General features: G+C 61.3%; 2 protein-coding genes across 8 annotated transcripts in view; both read right to left on the bottom strand.

The window, feature by feature from the left end:
• Window positions 1-728: 728 nt before the first annotated feature.
• Window positions 729-6745, bottom strand: UPK3B (uroplakin 3B). Of its 2 annotated transcripts, none has more exons than XM_070230818.1 (7): window positions 6648-6745; window positions 5669-5885; window positions 5353-5502; window positions 4850-5084; window positions 3636-3715; window positions 2684-2813; window positions 729-2226 (listed from the first exon to the last, which is right to left on the bottom strand). In XM_070230818.1, the coding sequence occupies exons 2-7, from the start codon at window positions 5751-5753 to the stop codon at window positions 2067-2069; spliced, it is 840 nt and encodes a 279-aa protein (XP_070086919.1). In that variant the 5' UTR covers window positions 5754-5885; window positions 6648-6745; the 3' UTR covers window positions 729-2066. The 2 variants fall into 2 exon arrangements, with proteins under 2 accessions (XP_070086919.1, XP_001916169.3); XM_001916134.6 differs by lacking the exon at window positions 6648-6745 and adding an exon at window positions 6426-6488.
• A 1689-nt stretch (window positions 6746-8434) lies between these two features.
• Window positions 8435-13494, bottom strand: part of DTX2 (deltex E3 ubiquitin ligase 2) — a 34732-nt gene continuing 29672 nt past the window's right edge. For all 6 annotated transcript variants that reach the window (XM_014729914.3, XM_070230817.1, XM_014729913.3 and 3 more), the window contains 4 exons: window positions 12499-12657; window positions 11662-11823; window positions 10348-10437; window positions 8435-9112 (listed from right to left, as the gene is read on the bottom strand). In XM_014729914.3, coding sequence (XP_014585400.3) covers window positions 8885-9112; window positions 10348-10437; window positions 11662-11823; window positions 12499-12657 — 639 coding nt within the window. In that variant the 3' untranslated portion in view covers window positions 8435-8884. The remainder of the gene's footprint in view (window positions 9113-10347; window positions 10438-11661; window positions 11824-12498; window positions 12658-13494) is intronic.

Here is a 13494-nt window from a genome sequence, read left to right on the forward strand (position 1 = left end):
CCTGGGGCAACTTCTGGTCCTGGCTGATCCTTTGGCCCAGGGTGGGTTCATTCATGTTTTCACCCAGCAAATGCCAGTGGACCCCTCTTCCTCTTGTCATACCCCTCCTGGGCAAGCCCCAGGCTGGGCGTCCGGGCCTCGAGGGCCTTCCTGTGTGGTGTTGGAGCCAGGCCTGGACAGGACAGTATGAGACAGGCTCTACCAGGGGTAGTCAGTGAGAGTGGGGGGCACTTTTAACTCTCCTCGGATTCCAAGATGCCAAGAGGGACCTGGGCTCACAGTGGCAGAATTTCAAAAGTGGTACCCAAAGGGGCTGGCTCCCATGGCCAGATGTCATGCAGGATTGTGGGGGTCTGAGCTCCTGATTGCATTTGAGTCTGCTTGTGTCTGCACCTGGAGTAGGTCTTGTGGCTGGTGGCGGTGCAGGCAGGATGGCAGAGACCATCAGGGACTAGGGGGTTGACCGGTTTTGAAAGCAAAGACTCCCCCGGAGCGTTTGCCTGGGAGGTAGTCCTGCTAAATCCACCTTAGTGGCCGGCTTCCTGACCAGCAGCACACGGGTGGGTTTCCCCGGCTCCCCTCTTCCAAAGTACAAGTCGGGATAGCAATCAAGGGGACAGCTCAGGGCAGCCCCGGGGGTGGTGGCGGGCCGGCTGGGCACAGTGAGGCCGGGCTGGGTCCACGCGCAAATGCTCCTCTCCCCATACCACGCGGGCACCGCTCGGAGGTGATGGAAGAGGCGGACCGTATTTATTTAGCTCCAAAGACGGGGCACCCCTACTGGCCACCGCCGGGCCCTCCGCGAAGGTCTGAGTGCTGGGAGCCCCGGTCACACTGGGAGACCGGGACCCGCCCAGGGACACGAGGTGGGCAGCCCGTGGAAGAGCGCGGGGGCAGGTCACGGAGCCTCAGTTTCTCCATCTAGACCGTGGCGTCTGCGAGGACTGGACGGCACAAGAGGCTCTCAGGCGGGAGCGCTGATCCCTCCGGCTTGATCCGCTCTGCGACGTCAGGTCACCAAACCTGAACCCGCGGCCAACAGCCCTGCGGGTCCGTGGAGAGGAGTGCGCATGCGCAGGGCCGTGCGGCTGCGGTGCACTCGCTCCCCCGTGTGGCCACGGCGGGCACCAGCGGCCTTGGGGCAGACGGATGCGCGGGGGCGCGTCTGAAGCGGGAACTCCCCGGTGATGGGGAGGGGGCGGGGCGCGCTCCTAAGCCTGAGAGAGCCCACTGGGGTGGTTGTCTGAGGGAGTGTGAGCCCCAGGGTATGTGACAATCTGAGGGCGTGACAGCCCCCCAGCAGTAACAGGTCACATCTGGACCGGTGGTAATCTGATGCCCAGAGCAGAGTGAATCGACCGACTGTGCCTGAGGTCCCATGTCTAACACTGCGTGGCATACAGCAGGCGCTCAATAAATGTTTGTGGAGTGACTGGATGAGCGTGAGTGGACAAGCAGTGAGCCATCTGTGTGCAAGGGGGTTGGAAGCAGTGCCCGGATGGTCATAATGGACAGACGTCTACACTCTGTCCACCTTCCAGCCGGGGAGGGCCACCCTCAGCAAGGGCTCACTCCCAGTGACAATGGAGGGGCCTCTAAAGGCTTGACTGCAGCCCCAGCCGCTGGGCGGTGGGACACAGGGACAGAGGGTGGCTCAGACCCCACACACCCCATGACGGGCCCGGCCAGCCCCCTGCCCAGGGCAGAGAAGGGCCCTGCAGGCGTCCTCCTGGGCCTGGAAGCTTCGGGTCAGGGCAGCCTCTCCACATCACCTCCAGTCTCGCACTCGCAGGAGGCCAGGCAGAACAGAGGCAGAGGTGGAAGAGGGGGCTGGACGCCCAGCCGGACCGTGGCCCTCCCCTCAACTCCCCTAAAGGCAACTTCAATTGCCTGGAGAAGGTGGGGAATGGGAAAGCCAAGGGCAGGGCTGCTATCGGTGACTCCAGGCCCTGGGGGGGGGGGGGGTGTGATGGGGTAGGGAGCATGTGGATGCAGAGGCTGGCAAGGAGCCTGGTGCACTGTCGCCCCTCACCCCCACTGCCCCAGGCCCAGCCACACAGGCCAGGCTAGGGGCTGAGGCTGGGGAGGGAGTCCAGGCTAGGCTCACAGCCCACAGGCAGGGTGGCGGCCTCGCTGGGCGGGATGTGGTGGGTCATGTAGCGCTTGCCCATGAAGGAGCCGATCCGCAGCTGTTCCGGGGCCTCCTCGGGCCACCACAGGCTGGAACTGGATGGGGAGAGGAGGGGAGCTGTGTCCCTGCTGGGTGGAGCCGGCTGCCAAGTCAGGGCCTCCTCCCCACTCCCAGATCCTCCCCCTGCAGCCTCTGATAGCCCTCTCCTCCCGGGTAGAACCAGCTGGAGGCACACCTCCTCCAGGTGGCTCCCTGACTACCCTGGTGTCGGTTCACTGACATCACGGAGGGCTCACTGGAAGGAAAACAAGGCCCAGGAGGACAGGGGCAGAGCGAGGTGGCTCCTTCTCTGAACCTGTCGTCAGAGGAGCTGCTCACCACCTCTCTGACGTCCCAGGTGAGAGACACTCAGTGGCAAGTCCCTGCACATGCCTGGAAGGGACACTGCCCGACTCCAGCCCACAGAGTTCGCAAAGGGCTTCCAAGATCTGGGGCCCGTGAGAGAGGAGGAGTTCTGGGTAGAAGAGGGGCCCACGGGATGTCACCACTCACAAGCGCACAGTGGAGGCAGCCAGGAAGGCCAGGAGTAGGAGGCAGGCCAGAGAAGAGAGGATGGAGGTGATGATGATCATGTCACCACTCCGCCGCCCTGGCCACGTGTCGATGGAGCCTGGGGACTTCCCTGCACACACAGCGGCTGCTCAGAGGCTGCCCCTCAACCCCAGGGCAGTCACCTCCCCACCCATGTCACACCCAAGGCCTGGCTGCTCACATCCCCAGACAGCCTCTGGAGCCCACCCATCAGTCCATCTCAGCATCTGTGCTCTGCCAGCCTGGACCACCCACAGCTCCGGCCTCCACCCTGGTCTCACTGGGCTGTTCCCACGAGTGCGCCGCCCACTGCGCAGCCCATAGCAGGCAGAGTGGTGGCAGACCTCAGAACTGATCGTGTGGCTCCCTGCTATCTGGAGCCTGGCATTCAAGGCCTTCAGACAACAAGGCCCCCCACCACCACCCCTGACCTCCAGTTTGTCTTCTGAGCATCCCACACACCAGACACTCTGGCCTTCCCACATGCAGTTTCCTCGGCCTGGTGAATCCCTAGCCCCTTGGGGTCCTGCTGAGGGAAGCCCCCCAAAACCCATGGCCCTGACTCTGACCCCGGCCTCCTTTCTGCCCTGGCCCTTCTCCTGACCGCTGGCCATGGGGCTGGCTCCCCATGAGAGGCTGTTGCTGCCCACAACTGGGCTGGAGCCTAGCACCCAAGGGTTGGCAAACATTTAGAGGTGGACAGAGCTGGTGCCTCTGCCGACGGGGCTGACCGGTGCCCTACCCTCCAGCGCTAGGTTCTTTTTCGGGGGTGGGCCTGATTTGGACACTGCCTCCAGGCCCCCAGTCCCATAGCAGCAGGGGGATGGACTGGCCAACGATGACCATTTTGTAGGGGTGACCAGTCCACACAGGCCAGACTGGAGCCAGACACCCCCTCCCCCACCAGCACTACCTTGGTGGAGAGCGATGGGGTCGGACCACCTGGTCTCGGCCTGGGGTGAGCCCCTGGCATCCGTCAGAAGGAACTTCACCCTGGGGAGAGGAGGAGGGTGAGGCTCAGAGCCTCAACTGCCCCAGGCAGGGCACCCACCGAGGCCAGGCTCCAGGCAGCTCTCTGTGCCAAGCTGTGGGCCTTTCCCATGGGGAAGCGTGGGAGCACACCAGGACCAGCCATGAACTGGCCCAGCCCTGACCTCTCCGGCCATGGTGACTTCTGCCAGCAGACACCCTGTCTGGTTTAGGGGCCCCAGTCACCAAATGTTCCATAAGGGGTGCTGCAGAGTGGCTTATGGGGCTGGGGCCCCCAGGCCTCCTGGAGAAGAATCGCTGGCCGTGTGGAGTCATGAGGCTGTGGAAGGCCCCCCAGTAGGGGCGGGCACCCCGGGCAAAGGCCCAGGGAGGGGTGTGGTCAGGGCGTACTCAGAGCCCAGGATCACAGGCAGGGGCGGGCTGAGCATAGAGGGCGCCAAGAGTTGTATCTTTGAGCAGGGTGGGGAGCTCTGGAGGGTTTCTGAGCATCGAGGGAGCTGGTCTGAAGGGGAGCGGCTCTGGTGGCTGCTAGGGTTGGGGCGGGAGGTGAGACTGGAGGCCAAGCTGGGGAGTGGCCACGGGGCGGGGAAGGTGGACCTGGCAGGGCTGGGGGAGAGGGCAGAGGGAGGCGGCGGGTGGAGGAGCTGGTCCAGCCCACACCTTGCCTGGCCTTCCCTGCGCCCCTGCCGGTTCTCCCAGCTGGACCTGGTCCCCCTGAGGACACTGGCCTCCTCCTGTGGTGGGGGCAGCCCTGGTCTGGACACCGGCTCTCCTACCCTGGCTCCACCCTGACCTTGACAAGCCACTTGGTGCTCTGTGCCTGTTTTGTCACCTGTGGAAGTGAGTGGTAGTTTCTCTCTTGCTTCCCCACCTCACACCCCCGGCTGGGTCTCCACCTCCGCCAGCTCTGTGGTGTCCACCTCCTCCTCATGGGCCCCCTGGAAAGGCTGCGTTCTGCCTGCCCCCCCACTCGGATAAGCACCAGCGTGAGACCCCACAGAGCAAGAAACTGAGGCTTGTGTAGGGGAGGGACCAGGACAAGGGCCTGAGGAGAGGCTAAGGAGGGCAGGCTTGGTGCCCCAAATCCCTCCTCTTCCAGCACAGGCCCTGTCCCAGGGTCCGGGCAGGGTGACCCACCTGTACGGCCCAGGGCCGGGGAGGGGGGCGTTGCAGTAAGGCGGCTGGTGGAGGTCAGCAAGGCAGCCAGGGTCATTGCCCACCCGCAGCACGGGGGCGCTGCTGCCATCCACGGGGTCCTCGCAGGGCAGCTGGTCCAGGGACAGGGGCAGCGTCATATAGTGGCCATCGGTCAGCAGCTGTGGGGAGGCTGGGATCTCAGCCAGCGTCTGCGGGTTCTGGAAGTCCCTGGAGGCTGCAGGAGGGAGGGACAGACAGTGGGGCTGGAGGGCATAGCCCCTGGCTGGGTCCAAGGCCTCTGGTCCTGGCCCTCCATGCCTCAGGGCCCAGAGACACAAATCAAGTCCCTTTGTCACCCTCTCAGAGCTGCCTGGGGTAGAGCCCAACTCCCACTGCAGCCCTATTGTAGAAGGTGATGGTGAGGGAGGGAGGGGCTCCCAGGAGCCTGCAACTCTCCTTGGCCCCACCCTCACCCCAGGCCCCAGACTTGCACCAGGACACACCATTGCTGAAGGCCACCACCAGCCAGACGGTGTCGGCACCACCGGCACGCCCGTCCAGGACACAGCGCGGCTGCTCCAGGGAGAACGTGGTGGCCGTGACCTTTCCTTCCAGGTCCCAGGCTGTTATCCGCGGCGTGTAGGGGATCAGCTCTGTGGCCATGGAGAGAGGCGTGAGGGTCCCAGGCTGCCGCCCCACCCCCGCCCCTGGGCTGCCTCTCCCAGTCGGAGGGCATGGGCTCCCAGGGTCCAATCTCTCCAGCAGGTCCCCCAGCCCCAGCGTCTGGCCAGGCGCATTCATCCTGGGACCCCCACTCACCCAGGCTCATGCAGGGCTGGGGCCAGACCAGCGCCACCACGAGGAGCAGCAGCCGAGGGTGAGGCTGTCTCTGGAGGAGCCCCATGATGGCCGCCTGACCACAGGCCTTCTTCCACTTCCACAGCCTGGGGCTGGTCTGGCTGCCTCCTGCTGCAGCCCCCACCCTCTCCTTGGGCCTGGAGGAGCTGGTTAGTCAGGCTGCCAGGCTGGCCGAGAGCTGGAAAGACCTGAAAATGTAAATGAACCCCCCCACCCCTCCCACCAGGCCAGCCCACCGCGGGGAGGGGGCTGGGTAGCGATCTAGTGCAGGGCAGGCCAGTGCCAGGCCCCACAGCCAGGGCTGAGGGAGAGGCCGCCGAACCCCTAGATGCCAGCCCAGCCACCCCAGAGTCCCAAGTCTGAATTTGGGCTCTATGCAACCTCCCAGCCCTGGGGAGGACGCCAATCTCCAGAATACGGGCTCAGGGCCACATGCCTGAAATTCTTGCACCCCAGGTGCCAGGAGCCTCCCCCGGACTTCCATCCCCGCCCAGGGAGCAGGCGCAGGCCCAGGAGCAGGGCGGCCCCAACCTGCTGGGCTCCAGCCCCATCACAGCCCCTGGCCCTGATGCCCTCCCTCCACATTGTCCCTCACTCCTCAGCTCCCCTGTCCAAAGAAGCTAGAGTCAGAGAACTGCAGAGCCCTTGACAGCTGACAGGCCCCCCACTTACATTACTGCCGTGCTTGTATTTTTTTATCAAGATGTAATTTACATACCATAAAATCCATCCTTTTAAAGTATACGGCTCAGTGGTTTTTAGCATATTCACAAGGTTGTGCAATCACCACCACTAATTTCAGAATATTTTCATCACTCCGAAAGGAAACACCATACCCTTGAAAAGTCACTCCCATCCCTCCCTGCCCCCCGCAACCACTAATCTACTGTCAGCCTCTATGGATTTGCCTATTCTGGACATTTTGTATGAATGGACTCACAAGATACGTGGCCTTTTCTGTCTGGCTTCTAGGATGTTTTCAAGGTTCATCCAAGTTGTAGCGTGTATTGGGGCTTCATTCCTTTTTTATGGCTGAATGATATTGCAGTGTGTGGAGGGTTTTGTTTTTTTTTTTTTTGGAGGAAGATCAGCCCTAACATCTGCTGCCAATCCTCCTCTTTTTGCTGAGGAAGCCTGGCCCTGAGCTAACATCCGTGCCCATCTTCCTCTACTTTATACGTGGGATGCCTACCACAGCATGGCTTGCTGAGTGGTGCCATGTCCGCACCTGGTATCTGAACTGGCGAACCCTGGGCCACCAAAGCAGAACGTGTGCACTTAACCACTGCGCCACCGGGCCAGCCCCAGAGGGACTGTCTCATGGGTACTTGGGTTGTGGCCCTTTTTTGGCTATTATGAGTAAGGTTGCCGGGAACATTCACATACAAGCCTTGGGTGGACACGTTTTCAGTTCTTGGATATACACCTAGGGTGGAACTGCTGAGTCAAACGGTAACTACTTTTTGAGGAACCACCTGAGTGCTCTCTGAAGCGGCTGCTTTGCATTCCCACCAGCAGCGGATGAGGGCTCCCATTTCTCCACATCCTCACCAGTGTTCCCCATTTCTCGTTTTTTTGGTAAGAGCCATCCTAATGGGTGTGAAGTGGTATCACTTTGTGGGTTTGATCTGTTTCCCTAAGGACGCTGAGCATTTTTTGTGCGCTCGTCAGCCATCTATCTTGGAGAAATGTCAAGTCCTTCAATCATTTTTTAACCTGAGCATCTGCCTTTTCCTTCTTGAGCTGTAAGGGTTCTGTATATGTTCTGGAGACTAGACTCTTACCAGACAGATGACTTGGGAACATTTCCTCCCCTCTGATTCTCACGTCACTCCCAGGGTGGGAGCCAACAGGGCGGCACTCAGATGCCCCCCCGACTCCTGTGCTCTAAGCCAGCGGAGCGAGCCTCACTGTGGAACCTGACGGGTCTGGGGTCCAGCCAGGTCTCCCCGCCGTCCCCAGGACCAGCTCCTCTGCGAGGCACAGTGGGCTCGGGGCCCAGGGCCCACAATACTCTTAGGGACCCACAAAAATGTTTTATTTCAAACTCGGAAGGAAACCCGCCCCCCCACTTAGGTTAAAAAAAATGCTCTTATATATAATGTATTCATCTTTATACCAAACACACCGTAAAACAGAATTTTCTTACACAGAAAGGGGGCTTATAAAGGCAGAAGTGCCCCTGGCCACTTCTAACAGGCCCTGTGAGTCCCTCCAGCCCCAGGCCACAACCACACTCCCTTGGCAGACAAGTCTGGGAAGATCTGATCCTCCTAAGAGGGTTGAGAAGAATTAGAACTTTGAGGACAGCGTCAGATGAACCCTGCCCCGGGTTCCAGCCCCGGCTCGAGCACTAGCTGGTAACCTTGGGCCATCACTGCATCCTTGAACCTCATCTTCCTCATCTGTAAAATGGAGACAGTGGCACCCACCCCAGGGGAGAAGCGTTAGTAAACCCGAAGCCTGGGGCAGTCAACGGGACCGTGGGCTCTGAGGGGCTGGACCGCACAGTGCAAGGAGACCGGAGTGGGCTGTGGGCTCTCCGGCCCTCACCGCAGCCTCAGTGTCTTCCTCTGGGAGACGGGGGTGAATGGGCAGCCTGTAAGGTCCCTACCTGCTCTGATGCAGCAGGACGTGCCTGCTGGCCTTCACACATCAGATCTCACATGCACACTCACACACAGACACAACCAGAACCTCTGCACTGACAAACATTCCCAGGCCTGATGACTTTGGCTATAGGGCATTTATTGCAAACAGAACATGTGAGGTATGAGAAGCTGACCCAGAACCCATGCCTGCCCCTGGCTGGGGACGAGGCGGTCTCTCCTCACCCTATGCCAGGCCCCAGGCACTAGGGCCCCGAAGCAGCCTGCTGAGGACAGAGGGCCCCGTGCACTGAGGTAGCTGCAACTTAAGCCCCCACGAGGACAACTCCCCAGCTTGTCCACTTCCCACGCAGGTCCAGGCCCAGGAGGGGAGGAGGAGGGGGAAAGGCAGGCAGGAGAAGCTCTGGCTCCCAGAGGAGCACACCCGTGCCCCCAACAATGCTGCAGCCTGAGCAAAGGCACCTGCCGCCTGCCCACCCCAGGAGCAGCCCCACCGGCAGGGGGCGAGGAGCAGCTGGTGCCAGAGGCAGGTGTGGCGGGGCAGGGAAGGGGCCAGGCAGGCTGGTGGTCACTGCTGCTCCAGGCAGTCCTCGGTCACCCCCTGGGCGGCCAGCTCGGCCAGCACGTTCTGCAGGTAGTTGGGGTCAGGGTAGCCGTGGCCTGTCACATTGCGGTCCATCTCTGTCTTGTGGTGGATCTCGTTCCACACCACTGTGTCGGTCTCGCCCGTGGTGCTGGACGTTCCTACTGTGAAGATAAGTCGCCTCTTCCAGGCCACCTTCAGCAGCTCCAGGACCTGCCCGCAGAGGGGAGGGGGAGGGCAGCCTGGTGAACAAGCACTGGCCCGTGCCTTCTGTTTTCCACCCTAGGGCAGAGGTGGTGAGGCCACAGGGTGGGAACGTCCACTGCCCTGCCTTCCCCCCGCTGCCGGTTTGATGTGCCCCAGCGATGGGGACAGGACAGCAGCAGCAGCCATCCACCAAACGCCAGGTGTGAGTCAGGCACCTTGCCGGTGCTGCGGGACGGGGGTCCTCCTCTCTGTTCCATTCCACTCCCTCCTGAGTGATCTCATCCAGTCCTGGGGCGTGAAACTCCATCTGTGGGGGTCTCTGTCTCCAGCTCCAACCCTGACCCCCTGAACTCCAACTGCCAACCCACTGCCCAGGACCTCACACTGGGCACCGCCAGAAGCCTTGCCCCACCGCTCGCCTGGCCCTCCCCGTCGGAGAGGCTGCCCTTTACTCAGCTGCCGGCAGGTATCCTGACCCTTCCCTACTTCCAAGTGCATCCTGGACGAGCCCCCTCCCCTCCGCCCTCCGGAATCCAGGCCTCCCTGCTCTCTCCCAGCCCTGCTGCCCTCCACACTGGGACCTCAGTCCATCCTCTCACAGCAGCCGGAGGGGGCCTTTTCAAACCTAAACCCAGCGGCTCTCACTCCTCTGCTGGCGTGCCTGCCTTCCCCACCCCTCGCTGCCTCACTCCCCCACCCCGGGGGCTGCTACGGTCCTCGCTCAGGCTCTTCACACTCTCCCACCTGTTCCCACCTCAACGCCAGTGCACTAGCTGTTCCATCTGCCTGGAATGCTCTTCCCCGGCCTTCTCAGAGCTGGAAAATCCCAACTCAGGTCTCAATGCAGAGGTAGCGCCACATGCTGCGTGGTCACCCAGGCTAAGGTGGCCTCAGTCTCTCCTGTCGCATTACAATAGCCTGACTGAAGAACACATAACCTGGCCCAACAGCCTGCTGGAAGACGGCCTGTCCTCCCCGCTCTAGCATCTGTGAAGTCTGGGACATCTCCCCCTGTAACCCGGCACCCAAAGATGTCTACCCCACAGTGGGTCCCTGGGAAGGAGCAGCTACCACCCCAGCCAGGTCTCGGCCCTCCTCCGGTCACAGTAAGGTGAGCGCAGGCAGAGCTGGTGTGGCCACCAGACTGGGCCCTCCCTGCCCCACCCTGCCCTGCACCCGAGCAGCTGCGGTGAGACCCTCGGGCCACGGGCCCTCCGCAGGCACGGTGGCCAGGCCCTCACCTTGCGGCCCTGGGCGTTGTCCGGGAGGTAACACTGACGGGGAAACCCTCTGGCGGTGAACGGCTTCCCGGGGTTGGGGTGTTCGGGGCCCTGCAGGAGGAACACAGACCTGGGGAGTGAGAGTGGCCAGGAAGGGCCTGCCGCGGCACAGCGCACAGGGCACACAAGCCTAGCCTGCCCCTTCGCCTTCCTGGCTGGGGCAGTTCCTGCGCTCCAGTGACCAAATAAATCACCGTCTCATAATCCTACCGCCTGAAGACCCACCGTGACCATGGCCTTCTACCCACGGCTGCCCTCCCTGAACCCGTGCCGCCCACTCTGCCTGGCATCAGACACTCCTGCTAATGTCCCCTTTTCCTGATGAGACTGGACCCGTCCAAGATTGGGATGGATGCTCCTCCAGGCACGGGGCTCTCTGGACTGGGTGGCAGGGCCCTCCATGACGCACGTCCTCCGGCACCCAATGCCCTCCACTCCTCCCTCTAGAAGTGGCTAGGGAGGGACCCTGAGACACTGGCAGGGTGGGGGGCCGGGACAGCAGACGGCCCTTGCTCCCACCCTCTGCGACACAGTGACACACCCATGTACAGCTCCAAATCCCCCTCCCACTCTGGGGCCCTAATGCTGTCTAGAATGTTTTTAAATTGTACTTTGAGCCACAGAGAAGTGGAAGAAAACCAGGGGAAAGTACGTGATTAAAGCAAACAAAGGGAGCCCCCCACCCCCATCCCCACCTGTGACAGATGGGCCCCATCGGCTCCTGGTCCCTACTGCCCTGCATCTTCCCAACTTGCCCAAGGCAGGAGGTCTAAAGAGACCCTGGGGCTCTCTGCTTGGGTTCTTGTCTTGTTCCTGACATCTAGATCCAGCCCTGCCATTCTCAATGGATCTGGGCACTGGGCCAGTCTCTCGAGAACCATCAGTCCCCACTGCCAGCACCTCTCCACCTCACACTGCCCCTGGGAGGGGTCCTGCCCATGGGCTCCCCAGTTATCCAGCCCCTCAAAACAAGTGTTCTTCCTGCTTATATGCTTGGCCTTTGCCCAGTACAAGTCCAGCTAAGATGTCTCCACTTCCAGGAAGCCCTCCTGGGCTCAGGAAAGGGCTGAAGGCCATTTCTTTGCTTCCACGGCCCTAAGAGCTTGCTCTAACCCCAGCACTAGCACCTCCTGGTTCCTGGGGGCCTCAGCTTGGCAGCATGAGCATTCTCACAGTGCCCGGGGCAGACTGGTGGGAGAGGGGTGAGGCAGGAAGAAGGGCGCCCGAATGATTCTGGAAAGGTCTGAGGAGCACCACCCCGACTCCCTGCCTCACCTGAATGCCATGGGGAATGTTGTAAACGATGAGTATTGTCCCGCAGTCCTCATGACCTGGGAGGGACACCTGGAACTTGAACACCTCCATCTTCCCCCGGGGCTGGGTCCCTGTTTTCTCTCCGTAGATGGTTTTGCAGGAAGGACACTGTAAACTTCCGTCCTGAGACAGGGCAGACCAGCATAGACTGAGTTGGCGGCCCTGGGAGAGCCCCTGAGCACAGCCACCCCGCTGTCTAGCTGTCTAGACAGGAAAGAGGCCCACAGGGGCCCGGGTCGGCCACTGTCGCAGAGGGTTCCGGGCAGACTGCCCCACTCCCAGCAGCCTCCTCGCACAGAAACTCGATTCCAACAGACTGCTTGGAAGGGCAACTTTTGCACCAGAAACTCATGATGCAATTCCCACTAAAGAGGCGAGGTACCGAGAGACTGGCGTCAAGGAGGACAATTAGGTTTAGGAGCAGAAGCCTCCACAGTCCAATCACGTTTAAAATGGAACAAAATCCTGCAACTGATCAACTGTTGGTGCTGGCACCCTGGCTGGTACATGATGGCACAGGGAGAGCACGGAGAGGCCACCCCAGGCGGGAAGGTCTGCCCGTGATCAGTTCTCTCTGTCCTCCCAACCTCTGTCCACGCTGGCTAAACTCCACTGGAGGAAGAGAGGCCAGGCACCTGCCACCCTCAGCCCCCAGGTGTCAACCCCATCCTGCTGCAGGGCGAGGGCTGCTCCGAGCCTGGGTCCTTCACAGGACAGCTGGTCCTGCTCAGATGCAGCGGGACTGCGACGGGGCTGTGGCAGGGCCCCTGACCCCACCCGGGGCCTGCTGTGGGGCACCTTGTTCCCGTTGCAGTACATGGCCAGCAGGCAGAGCAGGTGGAAGGCATGGTTGCACTTGGCCAAGCGGCCCACGGCCACGGGCCCGATGGTCTTGCTGTCGGTCACGTCGCTGTACCCAGATACCACAGAGAGCTTCTCCATACAGATGATGCAGTCCTGGAGGAAGACCAAACACAGGGCATGCTCAGCAACGACCCGCCGCAGCCGAGGAGGCGAGTCTCACAGGAAAAGCCCTTCATCTGCAGTCAAAGGCAATTTGACAGTCATTTGCTCCAGAGGCTGGGGACACAGAAGAGTCACGGGGATCTGTGTCCTCAGAGGGCTCACGGCAGCGGAGGGGACGACAGGCAGCGTGGAGCATGGGCCCAGCGTAATAAGAGAACCACAGGCCAAGAGGGCAGCAAGAACAGCCAAATCAGGAGGAGAGAAGAGCGGAGGCCCTCAACACGGGGCTTTGCCAGGGAAAAGGGAACTTGTCAGATGGACAAGCACGAGAATGGGCATCCCAGGGAGAAGGAAGAGAGTGTTCTGGAGCATGAACCAGCATACAGTTTGGGAAGGCTGGTGACACCTGCAGGGGCCTATGGCAGAAGAGGGAGTAGGAGATGAGGTGGGAGAGGACCAGATCCTGGAAGGTTCTGATCACTGTGCTCAGGCGTTGGAGCTTTATCTTACACGTCAGCGGCCCCGCTGACGGCTTTTAAGCAGGGGGTTCCATCATGACCACGGCCGTGTAGACCGCAGCATGGAGGGGAGGAGCCTGGGGACAGAAAGCAGCCCAGTGGGGCTGGATGAGCACAAAGAGACAGAGAGAGTGATGCTGCGAAGCAGGAGTAGAGAGGGCAGGAGGGACAGGTTTCTGCCCAAACCTTTACCAACCAGGTGTGTCTCACATGCCTGACTTGCACGAGAAAGAGGCAGGTGAAGACAGTCCTCAGATCTGTCTGGCACCACTGACCTTTGACCCAGCCCACTAACCCCCTCCAGATTCTC

This window comes from Equus caballus, chromosome 13, assembly GCF_041296265.1.
Source record: "Equus caballus isolate H_3958 breed thoroughbred chromosome 13, TB-T2T, whole genome shotgun sequence".
NCBI classification, from domain to species: domain Eukaryota; kingdom Metazoa; phylum Chordata; class Mammalia; order Perissodactyla; family Equidae; genus Equus; species Equus caballus.

Excerpts from the sequence above, each read along its gene's own strand:
- UPK3B (XM_070230818.1), bottom strand. The coding sequence starts at position 5,753 with ATGGGGCTCCTCCAGAGACAGCCTCACCCTCGGCTGCTGCTCCTCGTG. Across the intron at positions 5,503-5,668 it reads CCAGCCCTGCATGAGCCTGG|AGCTGATCCCCTACACGCCG; the intron begins GTGAGTGGGGGT and ends CCATGGCCACAG. Across the intron at positions 3,716-4,849 it reads CCCGGCCCTGGGCCGTACAG|GGTGAAGTTCCTTCTGACGG; the intron begins GTGGGTCACCCT and ends TCCTCTCCCCAG.